Raw genomic sequence first — 24,800 nt, 5'->3', positions numbered from 1 at the left:
AGTTCCAGGACAGCCAGGGCAACACAGAAAAAAAAAAAGTCTAAAATAAAAAGAGTAACCAAGTCTAGCTCATTTTTAAGGGTGATGATGGGTAAGAGAAAAAGGCAAAAATTAAGTTCCACCTCTGCATCTGTGGGGTTTGCTGGTGCACACCTTGTGAGACAGAGGCAGGCTCATCATTGTGAGTTAGAAGCGAGTTCTACGACAGCCAGGGATATACACCTTCTCTCTCAAAATAAAAACAAAGTCCACTTCACATACAGTTAAGCAATATGCTTGCTTGAGAAATATTTTATGAACATGAATCTCAAATAGGCTGACCTCTCTAGAACAACCTGAGTAGAGGCAGCCAAGGATGCTATGAACATTCCAAGTCAGGCTGTGTTTACTGAATTTCTCCCTCCTGCAGAGATTAAATGGCAGTTAGTCAAGAAGAGCCACTGACTAGATGTCCTTTTCTCTTGCCTCAGGCAGGCAATGCCAGTGGCCATCCTTGGTGGAAACCAGTGAACACTCATCTCGGGGTATTTGACAAGGTGACCGTACGAATGCCACTGAGGAGTGACATGTTGCCTCTATTGCTACACCAGTCGAGTACCACTGAGCCAAATGCCAAGACTAAAGTAGCTGTTAAAATAGTGGAACGATACACTGAGTCATCGTGCTTGCTACTGTGCTTCTTCCTTCCTTTCTTTTTGCTCTGCTGACCTCAGGAGGACAATGTGCAGTACCCTGGCCTGTCTTCCTGGCCGCCTTCTGGCCTTCTCTGTCTTGGCTCAGCATGGTCTTTGCTGTAGAACTTCTCATGGTGGGATGATGTGGTTCAGGTGTGAACCTGTGCTGACTGTCCCCTTCCTGCCCCCCTCAGCTGGGGTCCATGTGTCTGTGGAGGATACATAGGTCCTAAAGAAGACAGTCTGGAATCCTGCCAGACGCTGACTCAAGTAGATCCACGCAGAGGCAGCACTCTGGGGATAGGGATAGGAAAATAAGGGTGGTAAACCAAGACCTGAAGAAAGCGTGTATGCAGGAAACAGGGTTCCTGTGTGCAAAGTGTGTGAGGGGAGCAGAGAGCCCAAGCCAAACTCGAGTGTGAGCCTGGCTCTTCTGAATCGAGTTTACCTGTGGTGGGCTAGTCCCAGGTGGCAAATCCATCCTGGTTACAGTACCCATCTTTTCCAGGAATCTGGAGAAAGAGCAAAGGCACAACCTACCAAAGGCATTGTATATATTGAACACCAATCAAAAACACACTTTAAAAAATGTCAAGTCAAAAAAAACTCCAAACATTTCAAAATAACAGAATATTAAAGCCTAGACTCAGGTCACAATGGGATTCAGCAGGAGTTACAGTATGTGGTGATTCAGACTCTGCCAACCCCTTGTCAAGAGTCAGGACTTGCTGCTGCTAACCTTACTCTATTTGGTATTTAAAAGAGGTCATCAAATTGTAATCCTCCTCCAAGTCCAGAACGGTCTCAACAATATTCTGGTCATCAAAAGCCTGCTTGAGGCTCCCAGGGTCAGCATCCAAAGACTTCCGAGGGCTCTCGTCCACAAGCAGGGCCCAGGCCTCCTCCTTAAGGGGTGAATCTTGGCAGCGTCCACACACACGGTTCAATTCATTTTCAAATTCTAGTTTTCCAGCCAGTTCTTCAATAGTTCGGATACTCGTATGGTCTTAAAACAATAACAAAATGACATTCAGCTTTATAGTTCAATTTAGAAGTTTCTGAGAACAGCCAGGCAGTGGTGGCACACACCTTTGATCCCAGCATTCAGGAGGCAGAGACAGGTGGATCTCTGTGAGTTCTAGGCTAGCCTGGTCTACAGAATGAGTTCCAGGACAGCTAGCGCTATTACACAAAGATACCCTGTTGTGGTGATATCTTGTTTGCACAAATAAAGCTTGCCTAAAGATCAAAGGGCATAGCTAGCCTCTAATTAACCACAGAGGTCTGGAGTCTATACAGATAGACAGGAAGTGATATGGCTGGGCAGGGAGAGGAAGTGATATAGTGGGTGAAGACAAGAGCTCGGTGTCTTTTTGCCTGGGAAGTTGAGTAGATAAGGTGGCCATGGTTTTGCTCCTTTGTCTCTCTGATCTTTTATTTTTCCGTCTATGTGACTCGGATTTTTATTATTAATGCCTATTAGAACTCATGCTACATATGGGTGCCCAACATGAGGCCAGGCAGTAGTGGCACACGCTTTTAATCCCAGCACTCAAGAAGGTAGAGGCAGGTGGATCTCTGTGAGTTCTAGACCAGCCTGATGTACAGTGTGAGTTCCAGGACAGCCAGGACTACACAGAGAAACCCTGTCTCAGAAAAAAAAAAAAGTTTGAGAACATTTCATACTTAAGTTAAAAAAGCACAAAACTAATGTATGTAACTCATGAAAGAATCGTTGTCTAGTTTGATACCTTACTACCACAAGCTAGCAAGCAAATAGACACACAAACCATAAATGGGTAAGCATTTCAGGGGCTATACAGAACTAGACATTCCTGTCACAGCACACACAAGTGAGCCACCAGCCCTGATTATCTGCGCATTCTCAAGCATAGTATAAATGGAATATGCCTGCTTGTTCCAGCTCTCAGAACTCGCTGACCTGTGGGGGTGATGAGGTGGTATGACAAGCAGGGTCTGCGGGTAGTCAGGAGGAGACAGGTACTGGGAGGTCCAAGGGAACAATGGGCAGCAGAGGACAGTCAGTCATCCAAAATTACAGAAAGGTTTTGGGGCCCAATGCAAGCACCGTCCCTCATTAGATCTCCCTTGAGTCCATTCTAACCTGGGGGTTCTTCCATGTCCACAGTTTCTGGCAATGCCTGCAGCTATGTATCCCCTAACCAGGAGATGCTGGCTCACTGCAGTGAGTCATTTAGAAATAGGACACAGTTCAGAGAACATACAGATATAGAATGTATGTAGGATAAACGTCTATTGCTGGGTGTGCTGATGCATGCTTATCATCCAGTACTCACAAGAGTCAAGCAGGAGGATTACAAGTTTGAGATCAGCCTGGCCTATCCAGCCAGAGTCTGTCTGAAAAAGAAAAAGCTTGGTGTAGCCCAAGGGAGTCTCAAAAACAAAACAAAAATAACAAAAATGGGATGGGTGGGGTAGGGGCTACAAAAGATGGCTCAGTTGTTAAGAGGACTTTCTGTTCTTGTAGAAGAAAGACACATTTAGTTCTTGGCACCTACGTGGAGGCTGACAACTCTGGAATTCCAGTTCCAGGAAATCCCAACACCTCTTCTGGCCTCTATTCACAAAGCACACACACATATGGTCCCCAAATATACCTGCAGGCAAACACTCAATCTTAAAACTGTGCCTAGATTAATAAAAAAAGAAATTTAAAAAAAAATTTAAAAGAAAAATGGGGTTGGGTGGTGGTGGCATACTTTTAATCCCAGCACTTGGAAGGCAGAGGCAGGCAGATCACTGTGAGTCCGAGGCCAGCCTGGTTTACAGAGCAAGTTCCAGGACAGGATCCAAAGCTACACAGAGAAACCCTTTCTTCTAAAAACAAAACAAAAACAAAGAAAAAAAGAAAAAAAAATGGAGCTTGAGAGATGCCTCAGCAGTTAAGAGCATTTAACTGCTTTTGCAAAGGGCCCAGACTTAGTTACAGGCATCCATGCCTGGTGGCTCATAGCCTCCTGTAATTCTAGCCCCAGAGGGAGGCAACGCCTTTGGCCTCTGAGGTCACCCACACTCAAGATACACACAGACATATACATAATTAAAAATAATAAAAGTGTTTGATAAAGGTAAACTGTCTAATAAGACATATAGTACTATGCTAAGTGGCTATTTCTAGGGAGACAGATCTTATTCTTTGTGACAGTGTCTCACTCTGCAGCCTAGGTTGGCCTCAAATTCATCCATGTCTGCATGCCTCTGCCTTCCAAGTGCCGCAATTAAAGGCCGGTGTCACCTCACTCCAGCACTGCATTTCCCACCTTCTTCCTTCTTGGGCCTGTACCCCATTTCCTTCATCTCTGTACTAAGGTCTGAAGGCTGCCCAGATTATAAGACACTTAGGTAATGATCTTATTGACCCGTGGCCTTACTAGGTTACTTGTTCATTGAAGGGGCAGTATTGATGATTTCATGGTTCTCTGAGTCTGCTTTGGGCAAACTAAATTTCCAAACAAGATGTGTGGCCTCCTGGCCTATGTGAGGGACCGAGCAGGGAGTGGCCCAGCTTTCTACTTACCAATCATATCCAGCAGGTCCTTTGTGACCTCTTGGCTAGAACTGCTCAGCAGCATATTTGAGTCATCCTTCCTGCAGCGCAGATGGGTGCGGGTGGGGGAAGAAGATGAGGAATTAGATATTTTTTCAGGAAAATACTGAAAAACTTCAGATAAGCCGGGCGGTGGTGGCGCACGCCTTTAATCCCAGCACTCAGAGGAGGCAGAGGCAGGCGGATCTCTGTGAGTTCGAGACCAGCCTGGTCTACAGAGCTAGTTCCAGGACAGGGTCCAAAGCTACAGAGAAACCCTGTCTCAAAAAGAAAAAAAAAAAAAAAAGAAAAAGAAAAACTTGAGATAATCTAAAATGCAACTGTTTTGATGTTTGTCTAATTTTGTTTTGTTTTTAAGATTTATTATATATAATGTTCCTCCTGCATGTATGCCTACATGTCAGAAGAGGGCACCAGATCTTATAGATGGTTGTGAGCTGTCATATGGTCACTGGGAATTGAACTCAGGATCTGAGCCATCTTTCTATCCCCTGTTTTGTTTTTAAGACACAGACTAGGTTGTCCTGGCTGGCCTGGGACTTCCTGTGTAAACCAACCAGGATGACCTCAAATTCAGAGATTCCCCCTGCTTCTGTCTCTTGAGTGCTTGGGATTCAAGACATGCCACCATGCCCAGCTAAGACTAACATTTACTGGTGACTACCTTTTATGCTACGAGAATAACCAGAAACTGATAACTAAATCAGTGAAGAAACAATAGCACCATCATAACGATGATCCCACTACAGGTGTACTGATGCTCATGAAGCCAGCACGCATATTTCAGTTAAATGAATTCTCAATTACTTGACTTTGGGTTAGGCGAGATGGCCAGACATCTAAGTCAGATCACACACAGTCATCCACCCGAGAATGGGACAGTTTGTAGCTACTTAGTGGCTGTAAAGGAGACAATCAAAAGGTATTTTTGGTTTGGTTCGGTTTAGTTTTTGAGACAGGGTTCCTCTGTGCAGTCCAGGTTACCCTGGAACTTGCTCTGTAGACCATGGTGGCCTTGAACTCAGATACCTGCTTGTTGAGATTAAAGGTGTACTCCACCACAGCCTGGCTGAAACACAGACACAGATAAAGCCAGGAAGTAGGACCTCGTCATGGATCTAAGTGTGGGCAAAGGAAGGTAAAGGCCACTGCCCTGGCTACGAACATGAAGATGGTATGTGGTATATTTGTTTTTGCAGCTTAGAGTGTTTGTATTTAAATCAGATCACTCAGGACTGGTAGCGCATGTCTATAATTCCTGCACTTGGACTTAAGACTCAGAGACCCGAGTTCAAAGTTACCCTCAGGGGCAGGGGTTAAGAGCATTGCCTGCTCTTCCAAAGGTCCTGAGTTCAATTCCCAGCAACCACACGGTGGCTCACATCCATCTGTAATGAGGTCTGGTGCCCTCTTTTGGCCTGCAGGCATACACACAGATAGAACATTGTATACATAATAAATAAATAAATAAATATTAAAAAAAAAGTTACCCTCAGCTAAACAGGAGCTTAAAGCCATATGGTCTACATTAGAGTTAAAAAAAAAAAAAGCAAAAACAGGCTGGCAGAATGACACAGCAATGCAAATGCAAGCGTGACAACTTGAGTTGGATCCCTGAACCCACAGAGGAATCAACTCCTGAAGGTTTCCCTTTGATTTCCAGAGGCATGCTAATGTCTACACTCCATCCACACACACATATACATACTAATAAAAATATAAAATGAGAAACTGGCTGCTCTTCCAGTTGCACAGCACCTACATGGCAGCTCCCAGCTGTCAGTCCCTCTAGCTGCTGGGGAGGCAGTGCCACAGCCTCCGGCCTCTGCAGGCAAAACCCTCCTAGAATAAGAGGAGCATTGCTAAGGCTTGTTGATAAGCGGTAGAATGTTTGCCTTAGCATGTATGAGACCTCTGATTCAATCCTCAACAACCACCCATACATTTAAAAATAATTACTTAACACTGATTGCCCTCTGGGTACCATAGTTTCCATGCCTGGATAGCTAGAGTTTTCAGCCCAAATATATACAACAAAACGTAACTGTTGGGGTCAGATTCTAAAAACTGTCTATCAATTTCCTGTACATTCTTGGCATTCCCAAGAGAAGGCTAGCTTAATAACAAATCAGACCCTTTTTTTTTTTAAGAAACAATTCTCCCTAATTGATGCTATTAAGCAATCAAATTAAAATCACCTTAAACTTTCTTTTCTCCAGTTTTCCCCATCTCCTGCAGCTCTCCAAAACTGTTTTTCACGTGCCAAAATGGAAGAATGCATCAAGACATTTTCCTTGCTGGTCAGAGGTTTTCTTTTAGGGTATAAAGGAAGGGGCTTTGCATTAACTGGGACATGGTGTGGTGCAAAGACAGGGTTCTCATTCTCAGGAGCACATGAGGCACCAGCGCAGGGGGCAGCAGAGGGGCAAGCTGCCAGTGGGTTTCGGCAGAACAGCCTGTGCACGGGCAGAGAGGCGAGCGATGGGGCGTCCAGCCTCTGAGGGCCTGTGCACTCCTGGGAATGCCTGACTCCTTCAAAGGCTCGGTCTATGGCTGCAGTCAGCTCCTTTCTGCATCTTCGTAGTTTCTCAGACATTTCCCTAAAAGCGACCATGCCTTTTATTATTTAATAATCGGAAATGCACAGAGCAACGCGATAATGATGCTACACAAGAGGCTGAGATTCTACCCGGATTTCAAGTTTGATTTACGCTTACACCACATCATCCTTCTTTTCCTCTGAGAGGGGATTATTGCCCACAACTCTCAGAACCCCAGATCGCAGGGAAAGGCCTGATATACCCCGCTTAACCCCCAAGAGCTTCCTTAGCTGGTTGCCGCTGGGCCTTTCCCACCGCCGCCCCCCACTGCGACCCAGTTGTCTGGGTCCCCAAACTATAGCCAATCTAGGCCGGAAGGGGCCCCTACTGCGTCCTCACCCAGCCGTGGCCGCACAAGAGTGCCCAACGGACACTGCGCTCACGTGCCAAGACGCGACTCCCAACCCCCCACGTACTAGGTTAAAGGTCGGTCAAAACTCACATGACCACAAGGGGCAACAAAGGCCTCGAGAAGTGACCTATTAGCAGGTGAAGAGTAAGGTGTAGCGCCATCGGGATAAGGGAAACAATCCAGTCCGGAGATATCTGTTACTGAAAACTTTTTTTTTTCCGGGGGGTGGGAGGTGGGGGAGCAGGGTGGCGCGGGGTTGTTTCCAAGATGGTTTCTCTGCTTAGCCCTGGCTGTCCAGGAATTTGCTCCGTGGAGCAGGCTGGCCTTTAACTCAGATTCACCTGCCTCTGCCTCCCAGGTCTGGGCTTAAAGGCACGGTCTAGGTTGCCCTGCTGGAAACAGTATTTTCTTAAACCACATTTAACTTAAGTGTTTTGAAGACCTGGCAAACACCCATAGTGTTTCTCTGAAGCCAACATGGAGAAACAATGCCACACACTGCACCCAGTTTTATGAATGGACTTATTTTAAGAGAGTGTTAAAGTTCCACATAGAATCAGCTTTTATCAAGGACAGTGGTGTTAAAACAGAACTTGAAGGTTCCACAGAAACTGAAAACAAGAAGACCCCCAAGAGCTGGGAAATTCTGAGAGAACAGAGACTAGAAATGGGCTCCAGTAATAATTTACTGCTGCTAATGTTCAGAAAACTATAAACCCATCTCAGTGAATAGCAAAGGACTCGAGGACAGCATCAAGTTTGCTAGAGGCTTGGTTTACTGTGGCCAGGGTGACCAGTATGGGCACCAGAACCCAAAACACAGGAGTTCAGAGCAGCCCTGCATGGGTCTTCATGGCTGCACCATACTCAACTACAGGGTGTTCCTCTCCATTCTTTGGAATCCATGAGACAAGCTTCACTGTGTACCAAATCCCACCCCACACTTCAGCTCCACAGGTTTATCTCAACACCCATTTAAAAGAAAAAATAATTCAGCCTCTTAACATAACCCTTCTGAGAGAACAGGGTTTTTTTTCTTTTCTCTTCTCATAAAAGAAGGAAATTTCCTCATCTGGTTTTAAGATTGACATGAGCAGTCTTCAAGAGTGTCAAAGGCATTCTCCTGGGGAAGGACACTGCCGTGGGGTGGGGGAGGTGGCAGGGCCGCTGAGTCAGCATCAGTTGGTGTCCATGTTGGAAGCCTCATCATCTCCCAGGCCCTGCTGCGAGCTGCCCAGCCTCATGGCTCCACCAGAAGAGGCTGGGAAAGCGGTGAGCGAGGGCGCGCTGTGACATTCGTCATCACGACGCTGGTAGAATAGCACGTAGGCAGCTTTAGTCTAAAATACAAGGGAGGGAGAGAGTCCATTTACTGGGAACACACGCACCTGTCCCCACCCTTTCCTCACCATTCTATACTAAACTCATGGTAGCTCCTGCCTATAATCCCAGCGAGGGGAAAAGAGCCTGGGAAAGAAGGTTTTTGTTTTTGTTTTTGCCAGCCTAGGTTTCAGAGTAAAACCCTTTCTCAAAAAAAATCAATCTGAAACTGGATGTGGTTACACACACCTGTAATCCCAGTACTCAGAAAGCAGAGGCAGGAGAATTACCGTAAGTTTTAGGCTAGCCTGACACACAAAGTGAGTTTAGATTAGGGATGTGTAGAAAGCCACACCTCAATAAACAAACACCCTGAAGGAGGGGTGAGTGAACAAGTGGTCAGGAGTCTGCCACCTTGTTTGCATTGCCACACCTAAGAGCACCCAGAAAGGCCCTTTACTGGCTGCCTCCTGGCGTCCTGGCCATGGCTGTGGGGAAATGCAGGATTACTATGATCTAGTACCTCAAGGAAAACTGAGCTTTTCCATTAGGAAAGATCTAGAATGAATGGCAGTCCACTCTACTCCACCCAGGGCCTCTCCAGATAATGAAGTAACCAATGGCCTAAGAGGACCTTTTTGGCTTATTTGTTAAGATAACCGGAGAAAAGTGGGTATCTGGGCCAGGTACTCACCACTATCTGATCCTCAGAAGCCAGGGACACATTGCTGTCATCAAAGTAATACCACTTCCCATTCAGTCTGTTCTTCGCATACGCGGTGTCTGCAAGTTACAAATAAAACGCTCTAATGGCCACCAGGAAAATGAATCTGGTTATTTCATTAGGGCTAGGATGGAATACAAACACAGGTTCACACCCAAAAACATTGACACTGACATTAAGAATAGTGTATAGCCAGTGTGAATCCGCTCAGGAGGCAGGGACAAGAGTACTTACCCCAAGTACAAGGCCAACCCAGCCAAATCTAGGGAGGGTTGAATAGGTCTCAAATAGAAAACACCACCACCACAAAATTATATAACTAATATGCACATACATATAAGTAACAATAAGTTTGTTTGTTTCTCTGTGTAGCCCTGGCTGTCCAGGAACTCACTAGTAGATCAGGGTGCCCTTGAACTCAGAGATTCACCTGTCTCTGTCTCCAGAGTACTGGGATTAAAGATATGTACCACCACACCCAACTTTTATTTTTTAATAAAGATCTATCATTTAATTACATGGAGGGGGTGGTTATGAGCACAGGCGTGCAAATACCCACAGAGGTGATAAGGTGGTGCTGGGAGTCAGCCGACATGTGCTGGGAACTAGACTCAGGTCCTGGAAGAACAGTGCTCTCCGCTACTGAGCCATCTCTCCAGCTGCCCGGGGTCTATTCAATGGCTATGATCAGTGCTAGACATGGTGTAGTCACAGCACTAGCCTAGGATTTCCTTTTTTTTTTTTTTTTCTTTTCAAGACAGGGTTTCTCTGTAGCTTTGGTGCCTGTCCTGGAATAGCCTAGGATTTCCATCAGTGCCCCCAACAAACAACATGGGCATGAGTGCAATCCAGAGCCACAGAGGGACTTGGCGATGGCACTGATACTTCTAAGATTTAAGACAACAAGAGCAGATGGCTTCGTCTTCAGCAGAATGTTCTTAGTGCCTCTGGAGCCAGTAGAGGAATTCTGGTTGGAAAACAGTGACCACTGGGTTTGCAGAGCTGAGAAGGGAACAAGAAGCTTTCCATTTCTTTTCTCCACAGCTGCGACAGTATCTGTGGTGGGCAGTCTGGAGCTGCAGCTCAGTAGCTGGACTAATCTAGATTGCACAAGGCTCCAAATTCCATCCCCAGCACTGGGGGAAAAGTAATGCCCCCCTCAAAACTGGTAATATATAGATAGCTAAAACAGTTGGAAGGCTAGGCAGGAGGGTGAGTGTAAGCATTCTGACAGTCAGAGCTTCATAGTAAGGTCTTGTCTCAACAGCAACAACAACAACAACACAAAAAAAGTTTCCATAAAGTGAACCAGAAATTCTGGGAAATAGGTCAAAAGAAAGAAATCACTTTTTTGCTGGGTAAAGTCATGTATACCTATCATCTCAGCATGTAAACAGTAGGTGGAAAGAACTGCAGTTCAAGGCCATTAAGGATTACCTGGCAAGTTACAAGCCAGCCTGGGATGCAAGACGAGATTCTGTCTCAAAATCAAACCAAACTATGCCAAAAATAAACTAATTTTGGCATTTCTCACTCTAGGTCTCTGTACCCCTTGTATTTTCTCCGCTTTTGCAGAGCTGGGATGCTGCTTCTAAAGATACTAATTTTACAGAGCTGTTTTCGATTATTCTGAAGTGGCCGAGAACTCTCTGATCAAGGCCCTGGACAGCAGTATCAGCTGTGCTCTCAAGCATGTTTGCTAATACAGAGATGGGAATGAGCCAGGTGTAGTGGCGCACATCTTTAATCCCAACACTTGGGAGGCAGAAGAGGTAGGCAGATTTCTGAGTTCAAGGCCCATCTGTCCACAGAGCTAGTTCCAGGACAGCCAGGGCAACACAGAGAAACCCTAGCTTGAAAAATCAAAACAAACATAGAGGCAAACGTTTTTGTGCATAAAGTTTTATCATGTCATTGTCTTAAGAGAGAACCCCAGAGATAAACCCAGCATGGCCCCTACTTGAGAGACTGCCTAGAGCCCTAGGCTACCCTGACTGATGACACGATGAGCTCCAGCCCAGCATGGGATTATCAGTGGGACAACTCACCACGTTAACAGTACCGAATTAAAGAATATGAAAAGTTAGAAAGGAGAAAGGAAGGGGGTTAGAAAGGGCAAGGAATTGAGAAAGCCTATAGCCAGGAACTATAAACAAGCCAGGGGCTAATGGCAGTGCCAGGCATCCAGGAAGAGGCTGAGAGAACACCAGGCAGGGCATTTCCACACATCTCAAGTAAGCAGATGCCAATACTTACAGTGACCAACCCCCATGGCTCCATAGTGATTGGACACAGCAATTAGGTCATAAACATAAGGTCTTGCTGACCGGTCACAGACAAACTCGGACATGTTCAGAGATCTGAGTAAAAAATATAATACCACACAAGTAAGTTAAACTCTGTAGCCCAGCAACCCCATTCATCAACAGACCAAAGTACAGGAAAACACTCAACTATGTGAGGAGAGACAGACCAGGGCTTAGAAACCGGGAGAGGTCCAAGTTGTGGCGCTACCATACTGTGTGGGTTCCAACAGCGGCAAGAAGACGTCAAAGAGGGCTTCAGCCCCTGAGTCGGGAGGCTGCTATTAACAGAGGTGCAACCCCTGGGAGGCTTTCCTAGTTTGGAATTTTCTTTGTTATTATTGTTGTGTATGTGTGTCTGAGTGAGGAACTGAGTGCAGCCGTTAACACCACATCACAGTTATCTGAGGACAGCTCTTAGGAGGTTCTCTCTTTCGACCATGGAATCTGGGGATCAGACTCAGGCCTGTGTGGCCGGTGCTGTTACTTACTCGCTGAGCTGTCTCACTGGCTCACACGGAAATGTTCAAAAATGCAGAAAAGGTAAAAGAAAGTAAGGCATGGTGGTACATGCTTTAATTCCAGCACACAGGAGGCAGAGGCAGGGATTTCTCTGAGAGTTCGAGGCTAGCCTGGTTTACAGAGCGAGTTTCAGAACAGCCATGACCACACAGAGAATCCCTGAAAAACTTTGGGGAAAAAAAAAAAAAGGAAAAAGAGTTTTAAATTACCAGGGTGGATTTGAACTTGTAATCACTTATCTTCCCGCCTCAGCCAAGGGTTGCAAGCACACACAACCACACCCATCTAAAGATCAGTTCCGTTGGGTAGGCAGCTCTGACAGCCATGTTCCTGTTCATGAGAAGCAGCACTGAGCTTGTGCTGGCCTGGCTGAGACCAGGTCCCTAACACCAATGACGGGCCAGCAAAGCAGACCATAGGCTGGTGGGAGGACTCAAGGGGAGGACCAGCAGTGACACAGACAATCGGCAGGGCTGTTCTATCAGGGATGGTTCCCACTAGTGCGGGGGTGGGAGGAAGATGGCTCCACAAGTCAACCTCGCAGAGCCAAGTAACACACAACCTAACCCGAGCCCCAAGCACCCTCTCACCTGACTGGCACACGGACAACACTGCAGGTGCCCACACCCACCTGACTGGGAACTCCACAACTGTGTCAAGCTTATCCCGCCAGTATCTGTTATAGGAGAAGCGTTTGAGATGAACCACCAGGATCTTGGGCAAAGACCACAAGTCAAATTTCTTTGTTGCCTGCTGGTGTTTCTTACAAGTGGGACAGTACCTGAGGAGAAAAGACAGGGCAGCGGGAAGCTTAGTGGGACACAGCTACTCTGTCACAGAGCTGTCCTTCCAAGCAGGGCTAAACCCCAGCATTTTGTTTTGTCTCTAAGATTTGATTTAATTTTACTTTATATGCATTGGCATTTTGTCTGCATGAGGGTGTTGGTCACCTGGAACTGTAGTTACAGAAGGCTGTGAGCTGCCATGTGGGTGCTAGGAGTTGAACCCCTCAGTCCAGGTACTTATCAGCAAGGACTATGGCTTTTTCAGTCCAGAAAACACAGTCCGCACACACAATGACGTATTATAGATCTGTGGCCATTGCAGAAAGATGATCTCTCCAAGCACAGAAGAGGTTTCTGTGCATAGAGATGGTCCCAGCAACCCTCAGACCCTATGAATCCACGAATCCCCTGCTCAGTATCTGGACACGCATACCAGGGGTCGTGCTCCCCAAGGGTCTCCATGGTGGTGAAGAGCTCAATGCACTCTCTCAGGGCTACTGCGGTCCTCTTCTTCTTCTGAGGCTGTGACATGCTCACATGCTTCTCACAGGCCTGCAAGAAATAAGCACTGAAGCCGGGTGGTGAAGCTTTAATCCCAGCACTAGGGAGGCAGAGGCAGGCGGATCTCTGTGAGTTCGAGACCAGCCTGGTCTACAGAGTTAGTTCCAGGACAGGCTCCAAAGCTACAGAGAAACCCTGTCTAGAAAAACCAAAAAAAAAAAAAAGAAAAGAAATAAGCACTGAGTTCTGGTAGAGAACCATCTTACTTGCTCAAAATGCTAAGTGCTAAGTGCTAAGGCTGTCAGCAGAGCAGTGGTGGTGCACGCCTTTATTCCCAGCATTCAGGAAGTAGAGATAGGCAGATCTCTGAGTTCAAGGCCAGCCTGGTCTATTGAGCAGTTCCAGGCAGCTAGGGCTACACAAAGAAACCCTGCCTCAAGAAAAAGGGAAAAAAAGCTAGAGGCTCTCTCTCTGCCTGGGATATACTACACTTTCTGGGGTCTCTGAATACAAAAAGACAAAGTCTTGGGTGTTTTTCAAGTTCTCAGGAAAACTTGTTAAACTGTTGTTCAATCAGTGAGAGGACTGTAAATATATTTCCAGAGCACTGACCACAAACCCCAAATGACCTACCTCAGATTCTTGCTCATCATAGTAAAGGCTTCGGGTCTCACTGTCCCAGTCAATAGCCAGTGTGGATCGAGCTGTGGAGGGGACCATAGTGTCACTCATTATGGAATGACCAGCACAAGAGAGGCTCTCCAAGTGGCCAGAGTGAGAAGGGCCACACTTAGGCAGAACCACCACAGACTTCCTTAGTGCTACGGATCCTCTCCTGACAGGACAAATGCGGGGTGGAGCTGGAGGGACTGGGAACAGACTTAGCCTCTTGCCTGAAGCATAAAAAATCTGACACAACAGATACAGTAACTGCTTTCAGCTGTTCACCTGGACAAACACCAGGCAAACCAAGATCATCCAAGGTAGAAAACGAAACAACCCTGCACCAGTCCAGCTCAGTACTGGCAAGCACCCCAGGGCACTGAATGGTTCTGAGAGAGAGAGACAGAGAGACAGAGAAGGAGGGAGGGAGAGAGAAAAACAAGAGACTGGATTAAGGAAGCAAAATTAATCTGAGAGCAGGGTGTGGTAGTTTACGCTGTAATCTCAGCTTTTAGAGCAGGATCAGGCGTTCATCCTTGGCTAGGAGTAAATTCAAGACCAGTCAATACGGGCTACGTATGTGTCTCAAAACAGGAAAGGGGACAGGCATGGTGGCACACACCTTTAGTACCAGCACTAGGGAGGCAAAGATAAGCAGATCTCTGAGTTTGAGGCCAGCCTGGTTTATGGAGTCCCAAGACAGGCAAGGGTACACAGAGAAACCCTGTCTTGGGGAAAACATACAAACAAACAAAACAAAACAGAAAAGCAGGAGGGAACTATAGCTTAGCACTAGAGCCCTTACCATTTATGTACAAGTCCCTGAGTTCAATCCCTAGAACCATGAATTAAATAAGTGAAAAATTGAAAAAGTTGGAGGCTAGAGAGATGGCTTAACAGCTAGAGCCTTGTCTGCTCTCCCAGAAGACCCAAGTTCAATTTCCAGCACCCAATGGCTGCTCTTGATTGTCTGAAATTCCAGTCCCAGGGGATCTGATATCCTCTTCTGGCCTCTGCAGGCACACACGTGGTACACAGACTTACATACAGGTAAAACACCCATTCACATAAAAAAATTTTTAAAGGGTTGGGTCAGGTTGGAAAGATGACTCGGTGGTTAAGACCATTTACTGTTCTTATAGAATACTGGGGTTCACTCTCCAATACCCAAGTTGGGAGGCTCCTAACTTCTTACAGCTCTAGTTCCTCTGCAAGCAACTATATACACATGTACACATATACATGCAGGAAAACACCCAAACACAAAAAAACTTTTAAAATTAAAAGAAAGGAGGACGAGAGAGAGAGGGAGGGAGAGAGAAATAGAGAGAGAGATGGAGAGAGAGCAGGCACATGCTTGTCTCAAATTTGCCAAGCCCTCTACTAAAAGGAACAAAGTGAAAATCCTTTGAAGGATGAAGAATATATTTGTCCTCAATCATTTTCCAAAGGAAATGGTCACAGAACTACATAAAGACAATTAAAACTGGCTGAGCAGTGTTGTGCAAACCTTTAATCCCAATATTCGGGAGGCAGAGTCAGGTGGAGCTCTGTGAGTTCGAGGCCGGCCTGGCCTACAGAGCGAGTTCTAGGACAGCCAGGACAACATAGAGAACAACTGTCTCTGGTTAAAGATAGGCTCTAAAGCTACACAGAGAAAACCAAACAGGAAAAAAAGGACAGTAAACTAAGTGCCTTTCAATGATCTTCAGTGTCCCAGTCTAGCTGAAAGGTCAGGAGAGCACTTACAGCTGAGCTTGAGGAGCTTCCCGTCAGTTGCAAGTGAATTGATATCAGCAGTTCCATAGGAGTTCACGAGACTGAAGGTGAAAAGCCTCCTGTGCCGCGGCTGGCCTTTCACCTTCTGGGTGGTCTCACTAGGGTCCTCTCCCTGCTCGTCCTCACCACTGCCTTCTGCTTCTGAAAGCTGCTCCTTCCCTTCCTCTTGATGATCCATTTCTTCTTCGTCGTCTCCTGATACACATGAAAAACAATCCATATAAGACCCGTATTTCATTGTTAAAATATTTATTTATCTTGGGTTTTCAAAATAAGGTTTCTCTGTATAGCCCTAACTATCCTGGAACTTGTTCTGAAGACCAGGCTGGCCTCGAACTCACAGAGATCCATCTGCCTCTGCTTCTGAAGTGCCGAGATTAAAGATGTGCACCACCACCATCTGGCCAATGTTAAACTTTTTATTTAGTCAGGTATGGTGATTATCTACCTATAAGCCCAGCACTCAGGAGGCTGAGGCAGGATACTGAGTTCAAGGCCAGCCACAAACACACAGCAAATTTGAGGCTAGCTTGGGCCACATAAGACCCTGTCTCAAAACAACAAAACCCACAAATAAACAAGTAAACGATAAATGTTTATTTAATACTTCAGTGTGTTACTGCTTCCTCCCAATGTGTGTGTTGAAGTGCTTCATCTCTACACATCTCTATAGTACTAGGCACTTGATTTAACACGTGACAGCCCCCAAGGGCAGACAAGGTGTGCTAGTCCATGCTGAGGAAGCAGAGACCCAGGGATTGAGATGAGTTTAGGTTCGCACATCATATGATTTTACTCTGCCTTCATCAATAGGTTGAGAGAAAAGCACACTGAAATGAAACACTCAAGAAAACAGTTTTACAAGAAACAAAATTTAAAAGTCAGATTTAAAATCCTACTATCCCTGTACTTGGGAGAAAGAAGCAGGAGGATTGGGAACTAAGCATAGGCTATACAGTGAGTGCTAGCCCAGCCTGTAGTGAGACAAAAAGAGGGCTGTCAAGATTGGTCAGCAGATAAAGCATTTGCTGCATGAGCCTGGGGATCTAAGTTTGTGCCCCAGAACCTGCATAAAAGTGGGCGAAGAGAATCAACTCCAGAAAATGACCCTCAAACATTCATACACGACCACACACATACCATGCACACATAGACACAACAGTAATGAATAAAAACTTTATACACCAAAATCAAAGAATTTGGAGGTCATTTATGGGTTTATAGGCACACGATCACCTAAGTGTCCAAAGGAAGAGGAACACCTACCCTGCAGAACAGGCATGCTCATTGGTAAAGACAGTTCATCCCTGGCCACAGGAATGCCTTGAGGTTTTCCATTACTGACTTCCTTCTCTCCCATAACCTCAAGTCAGCCACTGACTACAGCTTCCTAAGAAGATACAAACTCCCAAGATAGCCAGCTTCAGCCTTCTGATTAGCTGGCCAGGACATCTACCCTCCTTGGGCACAACAGGCTCCCCAGCTGTCACACCAACTCCAGTGTCGTCTGTGTGACATGACATATGTCATTATACTGGATGGGAGCTACGTGTCCTATGGGACTAGGCTTCCTGGAGGTCAATGGCAGGCAGCCCGGTATTAGCCACCGCTGTGGCATAGACGGGTTTTTCGAGTAGCTGGCTATGCAGGATATGAGCTTTGCACAATTTCTTTCATAATAATGATAGTCTTTATACATACAAGACAAGGATCATTCTCTTCAGGAACAGCTCTGGGATAAGGAAGCACAGTATGGGAATGTATAAGACTACAGCAGAACCTTTGTCATACACAGGATGTATGATGAGCAAGGGAATAGATGAGTTAATGTTGATGGACAAAGACTGTTATATTATACTTTGAACTTTATGGATAGGCTTGCTAGATTCCAACCCCCATGATGTCTGCTGCATAAGAAGGTACTAAAAAGTATATTTCAAGCCGGGTGGTGGTGGCGCACGCCTTTAATCCCAGCACTTGGGAGGCAGAGGCAGGCGGATCTCTGTGAGTTCGAGACCAGCCTGGTCTACAAGAGCTAGTTCCAGGACAGGATCCAAAACCACAAAGAAACCCTGTCTCGAAAAAGCAAAAAAAAAAAGTATATTTCAACAGGTGCAGAGAACTGATTAGGTCTATTTGGTCACTAGATGAAATAAAGGTTTAGGAAGAGGAAGGGCCATGATAGTGATAATGAGACAGAAACTTTCTATTCATAAGATGAAACCACTTGTCTGAGGTTTACATTCTCAAGGACAAGATTTCCTCTTCTAAGGATGCTTTATGTCTAACACCTGTTCCTGATAATATACTTTTCTTAAATATCGCTGATGTGACTAAAAGAAGCTCTCATACTGTGCCAACCAATGATACATGACCTTCTGATTTGTTCTTTGTTTGAATACTATATAATGAAAACATGAATTCAGTAAAATCGCAGCAGATTCCAACCACTCTCTTGTGTGTTGTGTCTGTCTTTCGCCGAACTTGTGCCTTCCTGTTACCAAGACCCTGCTTCTCCCACGGTCTGAGTGGCTTCCCTGAGCCGGTCCGTGGCACCCAGCCATGCTGGATGGTTTGCACAGGAACATGCTAGGAAAGTACCAACCAGGCAATGCTCACAGATGAGAATTAAATTCTGATTCTGGAGTGGTCAGTGATCCAGTGATCATGCGAAGCTCTAGCCTTGATGCCTTGACACCTAGCACTGTAAAACCAAACCTTTTTTTTTGTTTTGTTTTGTTTCCCGAGATAGGGTTTCTCTGTGTAGCCTCACTGTCCTGTAGACCAGGCTTGTCTTAAACTCACAGAGATTCACCTGCCTCTGCCTCCCAAATACTGGGATAAAAGGAGTGCACATCACAACTGCATGGCAACCAAACAAATCCTAGCTCTGCTTCATACCCTCGGCCTTGTTACCTAATTCCTCTAGACTCAGTGTGTCTGAGGTGAAGCCCAATGTGTCCAAGCAGGGACCTAAGAAGATTCTACAAAGGACATAAGTTTACAATGGTGACTGAGGCTGGAGATGGCTCAGAGGCTTCAGAGGTCTGAATTCAGTTCCCAGCAACCACACAACCATCTGTAATAAGATCTGGTGCCCTCTTAGGCTGTACAGGCAGAACACTATATACCTAATAAATAAATCTTTAAATAAACAACAAAAACAAAAAAAAAAAAAAACAATGATGACTGAGAGACCCTACCTTCTACCAGCCTAGCCTCAAATACTGCCATGTGTTTAACACCTTCCACAAAGAGGGAAATAAAGAGCAATGTGGTCATTACACCCCCCACAGCAGGAATGCTCACCTTCATAGCTGCCCCTGGAACCATTGCACGCTCCAGGCTCCAAGGGTGAACAGAGAAACTCATCAGGCAAAGGCTGTTTTATATAGCGGCTTAAAAAAAAAAAAAGGACTATTAGCATTAACTTCTCTTTCTTCACTAGGCAGCTATGAAGCAGTACCTAATTTACATATTTAGTTACTAACAAACACAACATAATGGCTCAAGAAATTAAGATGCTGGGCTCGAGAGATGGCTCAGAGGTTAACAGCACTCACTGGCTGCTCTTCCAGGTCTTAAGTTCAATTCCCAGCAACCACATGGTGGCTCACAGCCATCTGCTGCCCTCTTTTGATATGCAGACAGAATACTGTACACATAATAAATAAATAAATAAATAAAGAAAGAAAGAAAGAAAGAAAGAAAGAAAGAAAGAATCAAGATGTACCTAAGAAATCTGCTTAATAAGCCAATAAAGAGACCAAGACTGGGCAGTGGTGTCACACACCTCCAATCCCAGCATTCAGGAGGCAGACAGGTAGCAGACAGGTGGATGTGTGAGTTCGAGACCAGCCTGGTTTACAGTGTGAGTTCCAGGACAGGCTCCAAAGGTACACAGAGAAACTCTGTCTTGGGGAAGGAGATAGAGGGGGGAAGATACCAAGAAAAGCTAGTTTCAGGTCTTCTAGGATGTCATCTGCATCATGTGCATTATTATATATATTACAACAGGTTTTTTTTTTGTTTTGTTTTGTTTTTTTGTTTTGTTTTGTTTTGTTTTTCGAGACTTCGAGACAGGGTTTCTCTGTGGTTTTGGAGCCTGTCCTGGACCTAGCTCTTGTAGACCAGGCTGGTCTCGAACTCACAGAGATCCGGCTGCCTCTGCTTCCCAAATGCTGGGATTAAAGGCGTGCGCCACCACCGCCTGGCTACAACAGGGTTTTATATATCCTGGGCTGGCCTCAAATTTGCTACATATTTAAGAATAACCTGTAACTCCTGATCCACCTGCCTCCACATCTCATGTGCTAGATTACAGGTGTGCACTATACCCATGCCTAGTTCATGGAGTTGTGGAGACTGAACACAGGGCTTTGTGAATGCTAGGCAAGCACTTTTCTCACTGAATGCCATTTAAGCATGATTGATATGATTCTAGGAATCAGAGGACTGAACAAACCCTGGCTCATGGTACTTATGTGTGCCAGTTACTACATCCCATTAGCTTATACCCTGACCCTCCCAGGGGGTGGGCACAGTTTCATTTTTCACAAAGGTGTGTATGTGGGATCAACAGAGAAACTGCAAAGGACTAAAACTGCTGGATGCATTAATCTCAGATAACAAAATTGCACTTCTGGCACCAACCTGATTCGATCACAAACAGCTTGATACAAAGACTCAAGAGTTAGCTTGTGCTTAGGAACAGAAACGAGAAGTGGCTGTCCATAGAGCACAGCTCCAGAAGAAGTACTTGATGGCCTGGACTTCTTCTCTCTGAAGTAGACCGGAAGAGTGATCCATTCCGAGCCGTCCATGGAAGCACTGCAGACCTCATACCTGCATGAGACACAGAAGAGGGAACCCTTAGCAGCAGGTCCCTCAGCAAGAAAGACAGAAGCTGCACGGTGGTGAGGACTGTGACTATAAAGGACAGGTGCCATTAGCAGAAGGGAGATAAGCCACTCCCAAGGCGATTACACATTGCTCACTGTCAGCTCGCGTGGATCTACACAGCCCAGACTAGATTGCTTCTTACCCCAAAAAGACTTAAACTGCAGGCTGTCCTCTGATTTCCAGCAGAAATAAGGGCCGCAGCATCTGAGCCCCTGTGGAAGACTCCTCTACCAACTTCACTTTTTCTCACCAAAAAGTTCAACTCTTAAAAATGAATCATTTTTTTTAGTCTCTGTCTTTCTCTTTCCTCTCATATCCTAGGCAAGTTCCAAATTTACTATGTAATTGAATTTACTATGTAACTGAGGAGGGCCTTCAGACAGCTACTCCTTCCACCTCCAAGTACTGGGAATGCAGACATACCTGGTTTATTTAGTGAGAAGGGATAAAATCTAGGACTCTGTGTACACTAGGCAAACACTCTACCAACTAAGCTGACTATTTTTCAGAGTGTCTTTTTAGGTAACCCAGACTGTCCTAGACCTACTATGGCCCAGGCTGGCCCTGAACTCACAGAAACCTTTCTGCCTGAATCTCCCAAATGCTGGGATTATAAAAGTTGTAAAGTTCCCTTGAGCAAGTGGTTGGCTGGAAGCTGCCACAAAGTTTAAGTCCATTGCTTCAGAGAACCCAAATCCCTCTGTACCACAGCCTTTTTTTTTGCCCCGGTCTCTCATACACTGGTGACGTTTTTTCGGGGGTGGGGGGGTGCAGAGTTGAGACAGGGTTTCTCTGTGTAGCCTTGGCTATCCTGAAACTCACTATGTAGACCAGACTGTCCTTGAACCCAGAGATCTGTTCACCTCTGGCTCTGGAGTGCTGGGGTTAAAGGTGTGCACCAACACCACCTGTCCAAGCTATGATTTATTGAGCCAGGAACCTCTGACATCAAAACCATGGAATTAGTATTCTTAGCAAACAGAAACTACTGACCAAAGCTGTGTCTGTGCAGGGCTCTGTGGAGTCAAAAGGTTCTAGCACTGACAATGCTCAGTTTCCTGAGCCTACATTTCCTTTGGCCAGGTATGAGGACAGATACACATGAGCACTGATGTCAGAACTGGAAACACAAACAAGGCAAAGCCTCTACAAGGATTCTTCTGCAAAGTATCAGAAACTGCTAAATACTTACACAAAAATATCATCTCGAGGCATGATGTGGCTTAAACCTTCATCCATCTGGAAAATTTTGTGGAACCGGTGATTATATACATCTGTGACCACCATCTAAGAATCGAGAGCACAGAAGCATGACAGGATGGCTCACAGAGCTCCCACTGAATAAAACCCAGAAACAAAGGGTGGAAATCCCCGGCTCTAGTGTTGCTGGAGAGAACCACCATGTGAGTAGTCCTAAGGCGAGGGCCAGGACCTGAAAAGGAGTAACATGGCTGTCACAGCACTGCTATGTTGGTAACATCTGCCCTCAAGTGGCAGGAATGGTGAGGAGTGAGTGCTATCAGAAACACCCAGAGAATCTACACCCAAACACCACACAATGATGGAAGCAGCATCCTCTACTCTTGTCCCTTTGACAATGGGTAGCATCATTGCAATGGAGGAAAAATGACATTTCCCTGTGCTAGATGGGATCAAGATCAAGGCCAGAGGCCATGAAGAACCAAGACAGACAATGATCACATTTGTGCGGTCCAATAACAACGGCTGTCCAATAACAACAACCGTCCAAAAGTGAAAATTTGAAAGAAACTCCAAAGGGCCATAAAGTGACTTAGCCATGTTAAGGGGCCAACTTACACTTGAACAACTCCTACTTACATTTTCTGCAGCGATGCCAGACAGCTTGGAGAGCGCTTCACACAGGTCAGAAATGGCCCCCATCAATGGCACAGTCACACGGTACTGCAGGAGAAACAGTCGAGGTAACAAAAGTATTCCAAAAGAGACAGGAAATGACTTGGGAGAAGGACACATCTTGGGAACAAGGACCCTCCCAGAGGCAGTGCAAGGCCCAGATGAGTCAAGCAGACAGCTGACAGAGCCAAGTCTTTGGTATTAGCAAAGCTGCAACATTCAGGCATCCACCTCTTTCCTTCTCAAACATTGCTTTTGTTTATACTTTACTTTTGGAATTGGATCAGTACTTCCTTTAAGGAATCGTTAAAAGGCCAAGTGGTGGTGGTGCACATCTTTAATGCCAGCACTCAGGAGGCAGAGGTAGGTGGATCTCTGTGAGTTTGAGGCCATCCTGGTCTGAAGAGCTAGTTTCGGGACAGGCTCATGCAGTGCAGAGAAACCATGGGGGGGAGAGGGCGGGGGCGGGGATTTGATACTATGTATCACCTTTTTTTCTTTTTGAGACAGAGCTTCACTGTGTAGCCCTGACTGGCCTGAAATTCATTACACAGACCAAGCTGGCTTCAACCTCACAGAGACCTTTTGTAACTGCCTCTGCCTTCCTTGAGTCCCAGGAGAAAATGTGTGAACTATCACAATCCAGCAGGTACCACCTTTGTTTAAAAATTTAAAAAAAAAGAGGCCAGGCAGTGGTGGCACACACCTTTAATCCCAGCACTCAGGAGGCAGAGACAGGCAGATCTCTGTGAGTTCAAGACCAGCCTGGTCTACAGAGCTAGTTCCAGGACAGGCTCCAAAGCCACAGAGAAACCTTGTCTCGAAAAAACAAAAAATAAAAATAAAAAAAAAAAAAGAAAGGAAAAAAAAAGTCCAGATGACTAGGTGATAAATCACACTATGAGCCATCAGTTCTACTGGACATGACGACCAGGGGCCATCTCTCCAATCGGGCTTGCTCTCCTAGCTCATTTAAAGACAGACTTAAGGAAACTTACTGCATGCTCCCCAACATTCAAGGATCATTTAGCAGGTGAAACAGGTTACATGAATGGAACATGATGAGAAAGTGACAGACTGAACAGGCTTACACAAAGGTCTGTTAGAGGACAAGGGTCAAAGGGACAAAGACTAAATTCCAAGGGGACCCAGGGACAGTTGGTGGAGTTTCCCATGCAGCAGGTAGAAAGCAGTCCCATCAGGGACGAGACTCTACTCAGCAAGTGGTGCTACGAAGGTAAGGATTCTGTTACCTGGATAGGTCTGCACTGAGGGTCAGCAGGAACCAGGAAGACCTCCATAACTCGGTCCTTCTTCAAAGGCAGTGGGAGAGTTAGATAGCAAAATGGATCAAAAGTCACAGAAACTTTAGCACACTCTGGGCACACCAAGGTGGATTTGAAAAGGCCGTGGAAAGTGTCCACAATCACAGAGTCATTCCTGAGCCTGTGGTTCTCCCAGGCTTCCTTTGCTACTACCTGGATAAAAGAAGAAGGGTTAGTTAGGTAGGAGAGTCTCAACATCTGTCCTTTCCCCGCATTCAGAATGCTTCCTAACAAACACTGAGATGGTCCAGAAGCTAGACCACGAGCTGCCAAGAGCTTTTAGTGTACCACATTCCCACTGTAGGCCAGCTCTATATCCACAACAGTACTAACAAAAAAAATCAACAGGGAACTACAGAGAATAAGGGATCTTGAGAGTACCATAGGCACAGAGCTCCACTGGGGATAGACCAACCCTTTTGTGTTTGTAATGATCTAAATGCCCTTAGGAAAGAGTTTTGTTTTGTTTTTTAAGATAGGGTTTTTCTGTGTAACACAGCACTGTCTTGGAACTCACTCTGTAGACCAGGCAGGCTAGCCTTGAATTCAAAAGTTCACCTGCCTCTGCCTCCCAAGTGCTGGGATCAGATATTTAATCATGGCATATTTAAGCTAACTCATGGTTTTCTTGTTAAGATTTGAGTGCAATTTTAAAGCATTCCTATCAATTATTTCAATGCCACAAAGTCTCTAAAATTCATTCCCCTTTCCTGTACCAGAAAAATCAAGGTAACAAGTATATATGTCCTAAATTTAGTTTCACCTTCCGCCCCCACACTCCGGGTTTCTCTGTGCATCCCTGTCCTGGAACTAGCTCTGCAGACCAGGCTGGCCTTGAACTCACAGAGATCTGCCTGCCTCTGCCTCCTGAGTGCTGGGATTGAAG

The 24,800-nt window shown here is 45.7% G+C and overlaps 2 protein-coding genes across 3 annotated transcripts in view; both read right to left on the bottom strand.

Annotated features, from left to right (window-relative positions):
- Window positions 1–258: 258 nt before the first annotated feature.
- CUNH3orf62 (chromosome unknown C3orf62 homolog) lies at window positions 259–7,823 on the bottom strand. Its single transcript, XM_050139355.1, has 4 exons — window positions 7,306–7,823; window positions 6,462–6,863; window positions 4,234–4,304; window positions 259–1,680 (listed from the first exon to the last, which is right to left on the bottom strand). The coding sequence occupies exons 1-4, from the start codon at window positions 7,374–7,376 to the stop codon at window positions 1,415–1,417; spliced, it is 810 nt and encodes a 269-aa protein (XP_049995312.1). The 5' UTR covers window positions 7,377–7,823; the 3' UTR covers window positions 259–1,414.
- A 392-nt stretch (window positions 7,824–8,215) lies between these two features.
- The window catches only part of Usp4 (ubiquitin specific peptidase 4), a 37,539-nt gene continuing 20,954 nt past the window's right edge, over window positions 8,216–24,800 (bottom strand). For both annotated transcript variants that reach the window (XM_050139341.1, XM_050139343.1), the window contains 12 exons: window positions 23,843–24,067; window positions 22,554–22,637; window positions 21,907–22,001; window positions 20,466–20,657; window positions 19,122–19,210; window positions 15,783–16,007; window positions 14,004–14,074; window positions 13,303–13,421; window positions 12,716–12,865; window positions 11,516–11,619; window positions 9,230–9,318; window positions 8,216–8,555 (listed from right to left, as the gene is read on the bottom strand). In XM_050139341.1, the coding sequence (XP_049995298.1) occupies window positions 8,394–8,555; window positions 9,230–9,318; window positions 11,516–11,619; window positions 12,716–12,865; window positions 13,303–13,421; window positions 14,004–14,074; window positions 15,783–16,007; window positions 19,122–19,210; window positions 20,466–20,657; window positions 21,907–22,001; window positions 22,554–22,637; window positions 23,843–24,067 (1,605 nt within the window). In that variant the 3' untranslated portion in view covers window positions 8,216–8,393. The remainder of the gene's footprint in view (window positions 8,556–9,229; window positions 9,319–11,515; window positions 11,620–12,715; window positions 12,866–13,302; window positions 13,422–14,003; window positions 14,075–15,782; window positions 16,008–19,121; window positions 19,211–20,465; window positions 20,658–21,906; window positions 22,002–22,553; window positions 22,638–23,842; window positions 24,068–24,800) is intronic.

The sequence above is a fragment of the Alexandromys fortis genome, unplaced genomic scaffold (assembly GCF_014885135.2).
Source record: "Alexandromys fortis isolate MF-2015 unplaced genomic scaffold, M_Fortis_MF-2015_v1.1 scaffold_36, whole genome shotgun sequence".
Lineage (NCBI taxonomy): Eukaryota > Metazoa > Chordata > Mammalia > Rodentia > Cricetidae > Alexandromys > Alexandromys fortis.
This window is presented reverse-complemented; position numbering and strand designations above follow the sequence as displayed.